The 16188-nt window shown below is 40.1% G+C and overlaps 1 protein-coding gene across 5 annotated transcripts in view; it reads left to right on the top strand.

Moving 5' to 3' along the window:
- EBF1 (EBF transcription factor 1) overlaps positions 1-16188 on the top strand; it is a 270249-nt gene that overhangs the window by 190945 nt on the left and 63116 nt on the right. For 3 of the 5 annotated variants that reach the window (XM_026858391.1, XM_026858393.1, XM_026858389.1), the window contains exons 5-6: positions 7074-7207; positions 14928-15054. In XM_026858391.1, coding sequence (XP_026714192.1) covers positions 7074-7207; positions 14928-15054 — 261 coding nt within the window. The remainder of the gene's footprint in view (positions 1-7073; positions 7208-14927; positions 15055-16188) is intronic. The other 2 variants (XM_026858392.1, XM_026858390.1) reach the window with 1 other exon arrangement.

The following is a 16188-nucleotide window of genomic DNA, read 5'->3' as shown; positions in this document are numbered from 1 at the left end:
AGCCCCTTTTTCCCCCCAAAGCCCCACATTCCCCCCAAAAAAACACTTTTCTCCTCAACCCCCCCCCCAAAAAAAACCCCAACCTTAGTTCATTCTTTCAAACTGGCAAATTTTGGAAAAAATTTAATTTTGTTTGGAAAAAACCCCATTCCCCCCATGATAAAATTGATCCATTAGAGTGCTTAATGTGGAAAATCCACAAGAAAGAGTGATGAATACAATAACCCTTCCCCCCTGTATAACACCTATGTAAATCTATAATTCAGGAAGGGAAGAAGTAATGTTTTTCTCGCCTTGCCAAACTAAAAATATTGGTCAAAAAGGCCTTGAGCATCCCAACAGTGCTGCACACCTTTGGTTCCACATTGCTGTGGGAAAGGGATTTAGTCTTAGACCATTCCTGGGCACTGCCTTGCTCAGTCACAAACCCTACGTGATTTCACTGGCTGTGAAGTACCTGAGGGAAGATGTACATCAGATGATATAAAAATGCTGTAGAAGTTAGCACTGAGTTGCTGCTACATTTGGCTCCTTCCAACTCTGTGTAGACATAGCAGCACAGTTCCTGAAATCAGCAGAGTGGCATTAGTGTGTCAGCTCAGCTGCTGCTAGTTTCTGTCAGGTTGGATGAGCTCTGCACTGACAGGGTGGTCTACATGTAACCTAAATTGGTTTTGAAATCAGAACCCCCAGTTTCGTATACATTACATAGCTCTTGGCAGCTTTGCACTGAGCACTGCCCAACTGTCTTGAAAAATCTAGTTCCATATTCTGCAACTTCTTCAGCTGGGTTTTTAAGCACTTACTGAAGTGGTTTGTTGAATCACAACTTCAATAAGCCATGGTTTTGAGTGCTTAAAACTGATTTGTCTTGATATTCTGAGAAACAGTAGTTTGCTGAAAGCATTTAACAGGTTGCAGGATCATACTCATAAACTGTGGATTAATCTGTGGCTCGTTTATATATTTAGCCTGGAATAAGGTTTTACCCAAGAAAATAAAGGAAAATTAAATTAAACTCCAGATATTTTCAGTACTTCCTCAAAGGTGAGACATAAATTCTCTGTTCCTCCGAAGTCCCAGTTTTAACTGCCTTTATGCAACTCTCCTTGCATGTCACAATACTCTTAAAGAGAAGAAAAATAAAATCATACCCCATCATTTAAACTCCTGTTGTGATGCAGCAACTGTTGTCAGAGCCTCATCTATGGAATAATGGGGGATGAAACCATGCTTCATGATAAAAACTGCAGGCGAGGTCATTCTTACAGTCACCAGCACAAACTGGATATTAATCATAGAGCAAATACATTTCAGAAGCTAAATAAAAGCAGTCCCAGAGCCCTGCTGATAGCTGTGCATCCCACTAATTCACCTCATGAACGTGTACCTCTAAGCTCAATTAACCCTTATTCCAAGGCCACCCATAAACTTTGTGGAAAATACGTTTTTTCTCCCTGGCCTGTTTTATATCAATGGAATAGATCATTTGTGTTGGAGGATAAAATGTTGTCTCTGTTTATAAATGCAGGTTCCTAATTAAGAATATGAGATGTCCAGTGTGTGTTTGTGAGGGTCCTGAATTGGTAGCTCATTGATTCTGTAAACTCAGATGTTCCACGTTCCTAAGGGCATCTGCTATTTCTTCTGACTTCAGGTGCTATTTGAGGCAGATTAGATGCTCAGGAGGCTGACGGATGGGGATGTGGGGCAGAGGGATTTCTTGGTGCAATTGCCTGCACACAAAGTTAGTTGTTAGACACGTACAAAAAGCCATGAGGAGACATGATTGCAGTTGTTTTGTTATTATTATTATTATTATTATTATTATTGTTATTAGTATTATTAGTAGCCATTATTATTCTCCCTTCCAAACATCGTTCAGAGGCAAATTGGAAATGTGGTAATTAGGCCCTGACTGGTAGTGTAGTACTAGTGTCCTGAGCCAAAGTTCAACGCCCTGAAATGAAATTTAAACCAATTAATCTGTTAGATTTTTATCGCTTGTCCATGTTTTCTCAGCAATTCCCTCAGCACGCGGCCTTTGATCAACTCTCATACAAAAGCTAAAATGTGTGCCTGCTGCTAGCAAGATGGGGCTGACATTAACATGGCACTCATAAAACAATCAGAGCAGTGAAGCCCTCAAACAGACAGGGCATAGTAATATTTAATAAAAGCGCACACATAATCTTCAGAATTAGCATTTTGTGCCTTGCAGTACCTTTGGGAGAAGAGCTTTTATTTGTGGAGTGATCATTATTATAACAAAGAAGAGCTACCTAATAATTTCCACTTTAACTCTGCAATATGCCACGAGCATTTCTGAACCATTATGCTAAACTGTGGCGGGGTAATCATTTTATTGTCACAGATTGAAGGAAGAAAAATCCCCTGTATATCAGTAGCTAGGGGAGTATGGCAACACAGGATCACACTGACACACAGAGCACACAACGGAAAACTTTTCCTTTTTGCTACCCATGTGCTGAAGTTGGTACCTACCATCCTTTGTATGAAAGGTGGTAAGATTTTAACAATGTATATTCTGAGAAAAGATGAAGATTTCAAAAGAACATTGTTTCCCTTGAAAATCATTAGGGTTTTCACTCATAAATCCTTAAAATGTATCGATACAGACCTTACCTTTGAAGTCAGTTGGCAAAATTCCCATTGGCTTCAATAAGTTTGGGATTGCAGTGCCTCCCTCTAACATCTATATCTGTTAACTCAACTGCAGGAGCAGCACAATGAAACATGTCAGATGTTAACACTGATTTGCCTTGATATTATGCAAAGAAGGAGAGCAGCTCATTAAGACTCATAACCGTTAGGCCATTTCGGCAGGTGGAGGATGTGGCCACATCACCTTCAGCAAGGAGCTGCAAGGTCCGTACCTGCAGTTGGAGGGGTAATACTTAGTTTTTCCTCAGTCCAATGACTGTTCTGAAAACATGCAGTGAATGTCATTTACTAACGCCAAAGAGTCTTAAAATCTTATCTGACAGTTAGGCTACCAAACTCTTTTGGTTCTGGTTGTAGTTGGCTGCCAGCTGTTCATTTAAAGAACATGTTTATATGTGTAAGAATGTGTAATTATTCTTTTTTATTATTTCCCTGGGCTTAAAGTCCATTCATGTTATCAATCATGTACACTCCACTGCCTTTATTAGAACTGGTCTAAAGTCCTTCACTGCATTTTTTTTTTCATCAGTGAAGTTTCAGACTTCAACTAAAATCTCTTTTTCTACAGAAAAACATAATTTTATGTAACTTTTTTTTATTTGCTTTAAAAACATCATTTTAGAAATGATGCTTTGGTGTTACAGAAGGTCATGTGAAGTGATAATATTTTGAAAGAAAATATTTTGGTTTTCTTGGAAATATTAAAAAGTGTTATAGTTAATTCCAGATAGAGATTCTGGAACTTTGCATTCTGAAAAAAAAAATGTTCTGTATTTTGGTTTCTCTTGTGACCAAAACAAAATGTAGAAAAATCAAGGTCTCCAATGAAAAGATTGTTCTGCCTAGTTCTGTTTTTCTAGGGTTGCACAGAAGTAAACACCTTCCAGACAGTGCTTTGAAAGTTGCCAGATGATTAACAGAAGAAGTATGAAGAGCTGAGGGCCTGAGCTGGCCAGACATTTGTACCAGGGGCATAAACAGAGCTGAGGTCATTGCCTTGCCCCCCTCCCAACGTTACCTGTGGGGATGCTGGCAGATGGGACTCGGTTCTTCCATCCTCCTTCCTGGTGCTCCAAGGAAAGAGCCTGGGAAGTACAAAGTTTTAGTAAGACCAGTGTCCCAAATGACACTGGCTGTTGCAAATATGTCATTGTATAAACATGTTCTGTGCCTTCAAAAACAGGTAGCAGCCTGGATGCCTCCTTCAGCACGTCTCCTCAGGCTTCCTCGGGGTGCAGCCCTTCAGTGCAGCTTCCCTTGTGGGGCAGCACCTTTGTGCAGCCATTCCAGTCTTTCACAGACACTTGCATTTTAAGATAAGAGAAACTGCGTGGGCAAAGTAGAGAAGTCCCACTGGCTTTTGTGACTAGTCCCAAGGGAAAATAATGCCCTGAAATCCTTTGGGAATGCACAACTTTCTTGCTGCTTTTCAGGTAGTGCCCACAAAGGGTACAACCTGCCCTGCTCATTAAACCACCGAGTCCTGACTTCTCCTCAGACAAGACGTCCTGGGCTATTGCTGGCAGTTTTGGTGAGGCACTGATTCAGAACAATTGCTCCATATTTAAATAAAATTACACGTGGGAATGGTCACATTGACGTTTCAGGCAAGAATGTCCCAGTGAACAACCCACAGCGCCAGCGCAGCACAAGGACCTGAGTATCTGCTCGAAGTCCCCCTGGCTGCCATGGCACTTGGCATGTGTTTGACATTAAGCACATACATGTATAAAGTATCAGAATCGAATACATGAGGCAGCACAGACAGTGCAGCACCTTGCACTTCTGAGTGCAATGTAGGTTCCACAAAGAACATTGCGAGATAAATTGACAGACCTTTAGCGGGGACCTGTAACTACAGAACAGTATCTTGCATTCATTTTAAAGATGAATTGAATCTATAATTTTGAAGCCTGCATATGTTTTCTGTTAATGGCTTATGGTCTCAGTTTTTATTCATTGGTATTTAGGAATAAAAAATGTTGCTTGTAGTCTTTAAGAAAAGTAGCTCATTCTCTGACACATGGGAAACTGATTATCTTCAGGTTTTATTGTGGGGGGCGTGTGTCCACAATCAACTGGAAATACTGGAAAGGGTGTAATTTAGAAGTGATTTTAATTTTTATTTATGAAAAAATTTGATTTCGTGATAGGGCTAGATAGCATTTTGAAAAGCTGCTTTTACTGTAAATCTATTGCTGTGAGCTCAGCTGAAAGGCAAGCATTTGGTTTTGGACTTTGCAATGGTTTTTATGCACAGTTTTATGCAAGTAACTTGAATCCAAATTAAACATACTGAAGTTACTTCTGTGTGTGCGCTACATTTTCGTGATGGTAATGTTAGGATGTTTCTTTTGTTAGCTCATGTAAAAGTTAATGGCTGTGCTCTGCCAAGTTTGAAGTAGGGTAATGATTTTTTTCTGCCTGTGTTTGTGTTTTTCACTGGAGCTGGCATCCCCATCAGCTTAAGTAGTGGAAAAGTTTGTGCCTGACACTTACAACCTTTTGTAGGTAGGGACGGGGTCTGTTTGCTCCCGAGGCATGCATTCCATCACCGGTGGTGTGAGTCTGTAGCAATGCCCACAGAAACACTCACTGCTAGGGGTGACTCAACAGCTCCTTTTCCAGCTCCCCTCCTGCTTCCCAGCTCCACGCCCGCCCGCCCTGCCCAGGGGCTGAGGGGAAGGAGCTCCTCACTAGCCTCACTGACTTGCAGTTAGCTCCAACTGACCAGAACTTCGCTACATAATCATAAAGACACACAGGGTCTCTTTAGTGCTCTATGTCTGGAGCATTTTGAAGTAGGCTTCTGTAAATGAATTAATTTTCTGTCTTTATAATTAGGAGAGTGTACGGCAGGGGCTCTGCCACTACACAGCCATGTTAAGTAATTCATGGGTGCAAGGGTGTTGTGGATGGTGCATGGCTCTCACACCCCTGTCTTCCTAGTAAGTCCTTGCCTGATGAAGTGCCTGAGTGTTCTCCCTTGAGTATATCTTCAAATACTCAGTTACAAACCAAATTAACAGATCAGCCAGCCTTTCAACCAAGTAGCAATTCACAGCCAAATGCATGACAAAGTCCTGCTGATTGACGTTGCAGAATCAGTGTGGGCAATGGCAGCCCTTCATGAGTTTTCAGTGGAGCCAGTGTTTTCTCTCTGCTGAGGTCTGAGCTCATATCTAAAGGAAAGAATCCTTCTTTTCAACATCGAGGTTGACTGGTGGAGTTTTGCTGCTCCTTAAGGAATCTGGTTTTTGTGGCTAATGAAATTGTTGCGATACCCACTTTACTTAAAATGTTACCTAATGGTGTGGTGTCATATTTACGCTTATGCTGTATTAGCAAGAAGTTGGTCGCATTTAGGATTGAGATGCTTCTTTTTATCAGCCTGTATGATGTTCCTGAGACTCCACAGAGACCTACTCAGGGCTCTGTGTCTTATTCAGGTTATTATTACAGTAATGTTATTCCTGTTGCTTCGCCGCAGTTAAATTCTGATATACTCCAGTACTGTAGAGGAGGAGAATCAGTATGTGGCTATTTATATTGCCCTATCCCACCAATATATATAAAGTTGTGCATGCTTCTGCTTAGGTAGTCTTAAACCAGAAGATCTTACATCAAGATCTGAGCTTACTACTTTGAGCAGTGCTTGAGTTTTCAACATCCCCTCAGGAAGCCCTTAGTACATACGATGCCAAGGAAGCGGCTAGTGAAAGCACTAGTGAAAGACTCTATGAGTATGGCAGAACACATTGCGCATGCTTCTTAATTAATTATCCAGTAAATGCAACGTAACTGGAGTAAGTAGATGATGGGGTTGTGGGTTTTCGTTCTGTATTTTTTGTGGCAGCCAATGCATTAAGCAGGGCAGGGTGGTTAATACTAGAACAACCTGGATCTGATTGCAGAATAAAGAAATGCTGAGAGTTACACCCTTTTTATTTAGCCAGTATTTTCCGTAATATTTATGGGAGTTTCCTTGATGAATTTAGGTTACGATGGATAATAAAGCAAGCTCGCTGGAGATTGTTTTATTAACTCAGGTATTGTGCATTTCATATAGAATAAAGATAGGGATTTGTCATGATTTCCAATTGGTCTCTGCCCATCATGCTGTGACTTTTTTGTTAATGTAGGCTTAACAGAAAGTTAATTTTTTCAGTGCAGATAACAAAACCAAACAGAAATTAATTGAGAAAAATGCTTCCAAAGATATAGTTTGAGGTCATGCACATGTACTAGAAAGAACGTGATTGCCGGAATCTTTGTGTTAGTAAGGGGGGAAAATGAAAGCTCCTTTTATTTTATTTTTCTCAAGTCTTCTATCATTAAAATCTGGTTCTAACAGCAGAATACTTCTCTTTTTCATGTGTGTTGAAAAGCAGCTACACCATGTATCAAAGCCATCAGTCCAAGTGAAGGATGGACTACAGGAGGTGCCACTGTCATCATCATAGGAGACAATTTCTTTGATGGGTTACAGGTCATATTCGGCACCATGCTGGTTTGGAGTGAGGTAGGTGTTGTCTGAACGGTAATGTCTAATAGCTTTGTCTAGCTTATAGCTAGCCTGTCCTTTTTCTATGCCACATGCTAAATCAGCAACAAATGTTGAGATGTGAATCCTTTCCTCATTCAGTTTTATGAAAATAATTAGTCAAATTTACCTGTGGCAGAAATCCATTATAGCCGGGGGATTTGCATCTCCTCTCACTGACCCAGAATTTAGCTCAGTGTCTTTTATTGAAAGAAAAGGAAAGGATAAATGCTTGTGAGAATAATTCTGCATTTAGCACTACAATAGCTAAGGGCCCACAGGAAACAAACGTTTAGGTGATCCTGCTTTCCAGGGAAACTGGCTGCTTGTAGCTGCAACTCAATGAGGTGGAGATTGCAGAAATTCAGCGCCTCTGAATAGCATATCCTTAAAGTGTAGGCGCTTGGTGTATCATTTTCGTAACAGCAACTGAATACACAGTATTGTATCCTCAGTGAAAAGTACAGACTCATCATACCTAGCGGCGTCCTCTGTAGTTTGGCAGTAACCCTTCTTTTTATTTCTTACCCATTTTTTGCTGTTCCTGTTCCTCACAGTTTCTTAAATCTTTTCTTCTCCTGACACATAATTAAACATGGAGTCTGATATTCCTGAAAAGCCCGTGGAAAGTTAAAACCCAGGCAGCATCACCTCTGGCCACTTCCAGTGCGCAGGGCTGTAGAAGTCAGGGCAGAGTTCCCACTGGCTTCACTGACACAGGAAGACAGCTCCAAGGAAAAGTTTACATTTTGCATTTATGGCTTTCCAAAAACATTTTGGAGGGTTTATAAGAAATTGTTAGTTTCATTATTTTAATACTGAAATAAATACGCTGACAGACAAACCAGCATCTCCAAAATAGCTACACAATGCTTATCCAGTGACGTAAGGACCTTCTAATGCTTTGCCTTATATCCTATAAATATTAAATCAACATTATAGCTTAATTCATCCAGCGCATTCCCCCTACTGATTCCATATGGCAGCATTTTTTCCGTATGAAGAGTATTCTCTAATGTCCTTCATGGGCTTCACTGTTCTCTTTCTCTCTCTCATCCTTCCACTTGAGGACAAGTGTGGATGAAAGGGCATTCCAGAGAAGGAGATATATTAAATGAGCCCTATTCTGAAGCCCTTATGTGATCATGAAAGTGCCCCCTGGGTCCAGTGTAAGCATTTTGTGTGTTAGGATTGAAGCCATTATGGCTACAGACATTTAATAGGGAAAGGTGAAGAGGCTGGGAGGAAAGTGCTCTGATTTTGGTAGTGCAGAATTGGATCTTTCATTATAAATCTTGATTCTATATATTAGTGGAAGCCATTAATTGGCAATTTCTAATCTCAGGAGAGTGAGTGCTGGTCAAAACATTGTTGCTGATGGTTGCAAGGCCTTGTCGTAAAATTAATAATGCTAAAGGGGTCCAGACCAAAGTCAGTCTGCTTGTTGTGAATGCTGTAACAGGCTGCAAGTTAACTTGGAGTGAAAACCGTTTCACTGTCTCTCCCTTACAGAATTGCTTCTCAGTTTCATAACTTATGAGAGCAATGGAAAATCCTATAGGGAAATTATTTCTAAAAGCAGCAGACAAACATGATAAACAAGTGCAGAAATGCATGAGCTGACTGATCCCTAAATAATGGTGATTTATAAATAACTTAAATTACACATACTAGCCACCTATGAAGTACAAAAGAAGTTCTTTCATTTGCCTTCCCATTTCTAAAATTGTCTAGCGCATTTTCAGTACCCAGAAAGAACATTTTTGTTTTAGTTTAATAGAGTGTAGACTTGGACTCTCGATCTTCTGAATTCCAGTACCATTTCAAACCTGGAGCAGGTTCATCCTGAGTTGCCAGTCAGGCCTGGTTTTAGGCAAACCTGGCCAGGTTATTTTGTCACTGAATTCAAGAATTTTCAAGTTGATCCTCTTGTTTCATGGATCAGAAGAAAACATGATTTTAACTGAGCTGCAGCAAATCCAGAACAAAACTAGATATGTGGAAACTAAAGGAAAAGATTTGAGTCCTGCAGAGCATTTTCACATGGATTTTTCTAGCTTCACTTTCAGTTATAATTGCAGGTGGTTTGGGGGATGAAGTCTAATATTTAAATTAAGCATCAGTTTGCCACAGACATTGCATGGAACCTTGGGCAAATCACATAATCTGCTTAAAGTTCAATTCCCTTTCTCTAACCTAGTAATAAGATTAGTCACCTTCTTTGGAGAGGTGCTGTGAAGATAATTATCGTAAAGGTCCTCTATTACTCAGATTTTATTATAGCAAAATCTATGTAAGTACCTGAAATGCATGGATATTTAAAGTATAAATCCTACCACAGTTCAGAAGCAAAGTTAAAAGCCAAAAAAAAAAAAAAGATTGTTCATTTTAAGGGTGAATTTGTTGCTGTCAAGCAGCATATGTTATAAATAATTTGAAATGTAAATAATATATTTTTAATTTATTTTACATGTATTCAAGTTTTGTAATTGAAATATTTATATGCTTGAAATGGAGTTGACTGTGTTAAAAAAGGAGGTTTAAAATGGTTTCTGAAACACATATTTATTATTTAAACATATATTTTAGCTGTAAACACTCTAACATAATTACAACCTTTCTCAGCCAGGGAGAACTAAATAAAAACTTAATTTGTCACATTAATTTTGTGCAGAAATGCAGATACCCTAAGCCAGTAGGTTCAATTAATCCTTAACTCCCATATTACTTTATAAAAATTACTTTAAAAGCCCTTGATATTTTTAGAATACAGCAAAATGGGCCATCTAATGCCTTTTTTTCAAGGGACTTTCATAACCGACAAACAAACAGCACTGGTATATCATGTGCACATGCTGAATCTGGACAGACAACTCCCAGCAAATAGTCTGTTTGCCAGATAGACTCTGCCTGTCTGTCCAGTCCACAAGCAGACGGAGTTGTTATTTGCAGGTTTTTACCCAGTATTCTGGGTCTGTGCATTGTTGCAAATAGTCCAAATCTGAACTGCTGATACAAATCCTCTGTTTCTCTCTCTTATTGAGGGGCTGAAACTCCGAGAGTCGAGTTTCAGGGCAAATAGACGATTGTGAAGACAAAATTAGTTTCTTATAAATATTCCACAATATTTGCTTAAAATGAACTATTTCTTCAAACATTTTCCTGCCAAGAACATTCCTCTAGCTGTACAGAGTCAGCTGGAAACAACTTCTTTTTCTTTTATATTAAGAAAAGATGAAGCACTGAAACATCAGGTTTTTTACCTTTGTACAGCATAAAAAAAAAAAAAAAGAGCATGATTTTTTGGTTTGGTTTAGGGTTTTTGTTTTGTTTTTTTAATGCTGCTGAATCAAATTCTGTGACAGTTTTTTTTTGCTTTTTGTGTTTATTATTGATTTTGGAAGTCTGTTTTTGAGTGCTTTTTTGGAGGTCTGACTCACTTTACAAAAATGAGTAGGCACCCTCTTTTTGAAAACCAAGGCTTATTAGGCAGGATCTGGATGCCCAGAATTGAGGCATGCAAAGTCACTGGTTGTTTTTTAAAATATAGGTACCTTAAGGGTGCTGTTCTCACTGCAAGCTGTCATTACCTTCAGTTGGAGGGATTTTTCTTCACTCCTGTCCTAATGGTCCTCCTCACAGAGTCCAAGTTAAATTTATGACTGATTGTCACCATTTCCCTAACCACAAACCAGAGCTCAAGCATGCAAAAATAAACTACTGACTCAGATTAATGACATCTCCTTATAAAATGTCACTTTTAAAAAAAGAAAGTAACCTGGCACTCTGAAGAGTGTGAAATGATGCTGTATCACACAAGAATGTCTAGAATATATTGGCAAACCACAGAAAGAGGCTTGTTGTACATACTCAAACCAAATGTGTTTTGGGTTTTGAAGGACATGCACCTCCCTTCATTCTGAAGATCTCTAACTCAGGTTTTAATGCAATCCACAGCATGTCCCAGCTGATATGTAAGAGTTTGTATCAAACAGCTAATGCAGTTGCCTAGCATCAGACCAAGTCACTTAAAAATCCCTTGGGAGAAAGTGTCCAGTTACTAGTTTTATGTCCAGTTCTAGATCTCAATTTGCCAAATGCTGGAATGCAAGAGAAAGCTGGATCTGGGATTCTGGCTGGTGGTTCATGTCCAAATCACAGGTTAATGCCTTGCTCAAGATTTACATTTTAAAAATGTGTTCAGAAATGTACATAACTGATATTTACAAATTCTTAGTTCTTGGCATGTCATTGCTGCGGTTGTTATGATGTCTGTTAATGCACCAAGAGTTCCCACCTGAGGTTAGAACATACAAATGGCCATACTGGGTCAGACATAGAGGTTTATCTAGCTCAGGATCTGGCGTTTGGTGGTCAGCAATGACAGAAGTCTGTAAAAACAGGGTGAGCATGTTGTGATGCTTCCCCAGAACACACCACCAGTCTCCCAGCTGTTTGGGGCTCAGAGGCTTCCTGAAGTGGTGTCTTTACTTTTAGTATCCCTTGATGCTAATAGCTCACCTCTTCCAGATGCTTTGCATGCAAATATGAGACAGACTGGGCCTTGAAGAAGGTATAGGCTGTCAGGGTGAGAGGAGAAAAAATTCTAGGAAAAAGTGGAGTGAGTTCCCAAGGTCAGGCCACAGGTTGACAGTGTAGACAGGAAAACATCCCATGATCCTGCAGTTACTGAAGTCAGGGGCAAATTTGCTTTTGCTATGGGTGGGCCTTGAGTGCCCAGACCCATGCAGCACCCATTGGGTCTCTCAGATTGTACAATGGAGTCGGGGCAATTCAAAGAGCTGGTCCTGGTCAGTTCCCTGGGAGCACTGGGGAATCAGAGTTCAAGACCAAAGGTGGGATTCAGAGGGCAAATACTGAAGTGCAAGGGGACATTTTTTGTCCCTTAAAGACAATTTATTGCTAGGATGTCAATATAGGGGACTACTGGTATGTAACTGAGCTAGCCAGTTCCTTTCTGTGTGCATGGGAACTGAAGGCTGACCCAGAACAAAGGTCCCTCTAGCTCAGCACTATGTCCCTGACAGTGGTCAGTGGCAGATGCTAAGGAGAAAAAAGCAAAAGGAAAAGGCATGTGTATTCTCCTGGTATACCTCCCAAGCTTTAGTTCTAGAGAAGAGAGGAGTAAAATATATCCTGAGCATCCTAAACCATAGGACTTCAGACATAATGTTCACCCTTTGGGAATGTGTGGGCGACATTATTGTATATTTGTGGTTTTAAACACAGTTAAACTTATTTACTTCAGAGCACAAAGGAAAACCAAACTGTTTGTGGAGAACAAACCAGGAAACTTGCTTAACTCTCCCCAGCTCTCTGTAACAATGGACCATAAATAGGTCAGACATTTCTTGGGAACCAGGGAAGATGAGTATTGGAAAATGCCACAAATTATGTTTAAAGAACATTAAAGTGGTGACAGACCAGTAAATGCTGGGAAATTCAAAGATACAACCAGAAGCTGCCTGTATGGCTCATGCCAGAATGGGGGTGAGGGGTGCAAGGCACATGCTGATGTAGTAAGACTAGCATGTTAATCTTTACTATTAAAACCCTTGGCTGTTTTTACAAATATTTCCTCCCTAAATATGTCATGAAACTGTTCTCATCTTGCCAGTTCACCCAGTTAACTAGAACCACTTGAGGATGGGATTTATCTCAGCTGTGTTTGGCTGCCTACAGTTAAGCATCTAGTTTAAACTTGTCATCTTGGTTCACTGCAGAAAGGTAGATGCTTCCAGAGAGCAGCTCATCCCTACACGGGGGGTGTCTAAAGCACTGGAAATAAATTGCTATTTGGCAGTGCTTTCTGCTTCCACTGACTATTGAGGGCATGTAGGGAATATTTGGTGAGCCCAACGGTAAGACAACTCGATTTAAGTAAAAGCAATCCTTGGAAGTTTGGGGTTTGGTGGTTTGCTTGTTTGTTGTTGGGTTTTGTTTTGTTTTTTGATTTTATTTTTTTTACCCAGTTGATAAAGTGAGTAGGAAAAAAGGCAGGTTTATTTTAAAAATAAGTAAGTTTCTAATCATGTGATTTCAAAGCAGAGCCTGAAACCATGTTCTTTGGAGCTCACAAACAAGAAGGCATCAATTCCTACATGATAATTTCTAAAATGACATATGACATGACTTTTGTGGATCTGAATAACTTCTGGAGCATTTGATTATGGTAGTTTTAGTTTTAATCTTCAACTTAATATTAATTTTCTTATTTTAAATATGAAGAACTTTCTACTATGTATGCAGTTCCCCTCAGTAACACAGATGGCTCTCAGACAGACATTACTCTCCTGTGCTTTTTTAGTCCTCTGCCCTAAACAAAGAACCAGTTGAAAGTCTGATTTTTGGTAGGACCTTACTACAATTTTGAAATATTTGGTTCCTAGTAAAAATAAGAATAAAATTAGCTTTATATTAAAAAAAAAAAAAAAAAAAAGCTGTTGAAAAGTATTCCCTAATCCAGAACACAATTCAGCCACCAGCATAGAGCAGTTGAGTGTCTGCATAGGATGCCCGTGGCTTTGCCCACTGTCAAGGCTGGTTATGGTTGTGGTCTTTTCTGCCTCTCTAGAAGCATGTTAATGTGCCACAATCAGTTAAAGAAGAATTATCTATATTCCAGAGCTGTATCTTGGTTGTTGGACACAATCATCTCACCTTTTCTCTGTACCTCTTTTTTTACTATTCTTGTCTGAGGGAGCATAGTGAGTGAGGACATTTCAGCGATGGGGAGGACAATGTTGTAGTTTCTAAGTGCAGCGGAGATTTGAGTTAACCTGCCATAAATTGGTGAACTCCTAGATGTCTCTAATGTTAGTTTCAGGAACTGTGTTTTAAATCCAGTCCAGAATCCTGAAAGAGCAAAAATGGTCTGGAGCCTGGAAACTGCAGCGCTGACCCACCCCAACCTTTTATGTAAGAGATCAGGATCCCCAGCCCCAATAGCAAGAAAGTTAAGTTTGTCTACTTATTACTGTGTAAATCCACATCTGCAGAAGCCCTCTCAGATGTGTGTCAGTCATTGCAGTGAAGGCAGACTGGAAATGACGGTTAGATGGTTCTGTGTGGTATATCTCTTCTGAGTGCTCTGATCATAGGTAAGGAAAGATCCACCATCCTTCAGAAGCCAAACTTTGCATTTCTGCAATAATCAGTGATACCTCCACGAAATGAATAGAAAATCAAAACAGCAGCACATGGTGCTTTCACAGTGTGGGGATGTCAGCTGGAGACCAGTGCGTTTAAAAGCAGTGAATCTCAGCCCCGGCTTGTGCTGTGCCGTGTTCACACATGTAACTGCGTGTCATTTATCAATCAGATTTGTATGACACTGTCATGACCCCAGTGTTCATCTGAGCAAACATAGGCATCCTGCTGCTGTAAGCTAAAGTTATTGCATTAAACCAGGGTTAATGCTCGTACTAGGAAGCAAGTGCCTGCCATGTATGAAAACAGAAATAATGTTGTTACGGCTGAGAAGGAGAATGCTTGTAAATATTGTAGTCACTGGCTTTTGTGTGGGTTACATCAAGATTATATTCAAACATTGACAGGTTAATTACATGTTTCAAAGCTTGTTTACTGTGATCTGAGAGGAAAGTGTTACTAAAGAAATGCTCAGCATCTAACAGTGCTTTTTTTCCCTTTCTTCTCCCTCCTCAATGTTTTCCTCTAGCTGATTACTCCTCATGCCATCCGCGTACAGACGCCTCCCCGACATATCCCAGGGGTTGTAGAAGTCACATTGTCCTACAAGTCTAAGCAGTTTTGCAAGGGAACGCCTGGAAGATTCATTTACACAGGTAAGGATGCTTTAGTACTACATATAACGTGGAGAAATAGGACAGGCAATATATCACACGTGCTAAGGCTTCTGCTTCCGTCATTAAAAGCTGTACTGTATTTTATTATTTTTGCTGAGCACGTCATTGAAGGTACCAATTTAAGGTTGGTTTTCAAAAAGGGATGACTATAGAGATGTATTTGAAAACATACCAGTGTGGGATTTTTGTTTGCTTATTTGTCCTCGCAATGGGACATCTCTTTACCCAGGAGGGGGGGAGGAAGGAGAGAAATAGATACTCCAGTACTTAAACAAACAGAGGAAGACTGCAAGCACAGAGAGCTAGACATACTAGTGCAATCACAAACCTGCCTTCCAAGAAGCATCTTGCTAAATATCTCCATCCCATGTTGCCCGCTAAGTGTTGCAAGCGTTCACAGTAGCAGTCTGCCAGCCCATCTCAGCATAACATACTTGTCTCTGACTTCCAGGGAGGCTCAAGTAGCTTTCACCCCAGATGATGCTCCAGTCATAGTGGCTTGCAGTGTGTTTTGGGGTGGAATCCCACACTGAGAATGGTAAATTGAGTGGTTTACCCTGAAGAATTATTAACAAAAAAACCCACTAGGACATTGCACGTGCTGTCCATGTTAAACCACTCTCACTAGTGATAAGAATGGCCTGTGAAATAAATCAAGTCACAGCCTAACTTTTTAAAAGAATGTGTGTCATTGATTCCTTGGAAGATAATGAATGCTACAAGAATTAATGGCTTGGTCCAGGTTTTGATGTGCTTGTCGTTTTATGAGCTTGTCATTCGACATAAGCAGACAGGACTGCTTCTGTAACTCTTTGCCTCAACTGTGGTTCATCACAATACAGTGCAATTCCTTTCCCTATTCGTGATTGCCCCTGAAACTTTAAGAGTAAGATATAGCACAAATACTTGTGGCTATGAGGCTTTCTGAATTACACTGGACACATATATTCATCCAACTGTGAATGTACGCACAGGGATTCAAGGCAGAGGAGAAACTTCTGTGCTCTGGCTGGGTGGCAAAGCTCTCATTTGATTTTTCTTACACTGAGCAAGTTGAACAAAAGTGCCTTATAAAGCTTTGTTGTCTTTTTCAAATACCCTCTCCCCCAGTTG

Source organism: Athene cunicularia, assembly GCF_003259725.1.
Source record: "Athene cunicularia isolate RWA chromosome 13 unlocalized genomic scaffold, athCun1 chr13_part1, whole genome shotgun sequence".
Classification (NCBI taxonomy): Eukaryota; Metazoa; Chordata; class Aves; order Strigiformes; family Strigidae; genus Athene; species Athene cunicularia.
The sequence above is the reverse complement of the archived record's forward strand: the minus strand, read 5'-3'. Positions and strand labels throughout refer to the sequence as shown.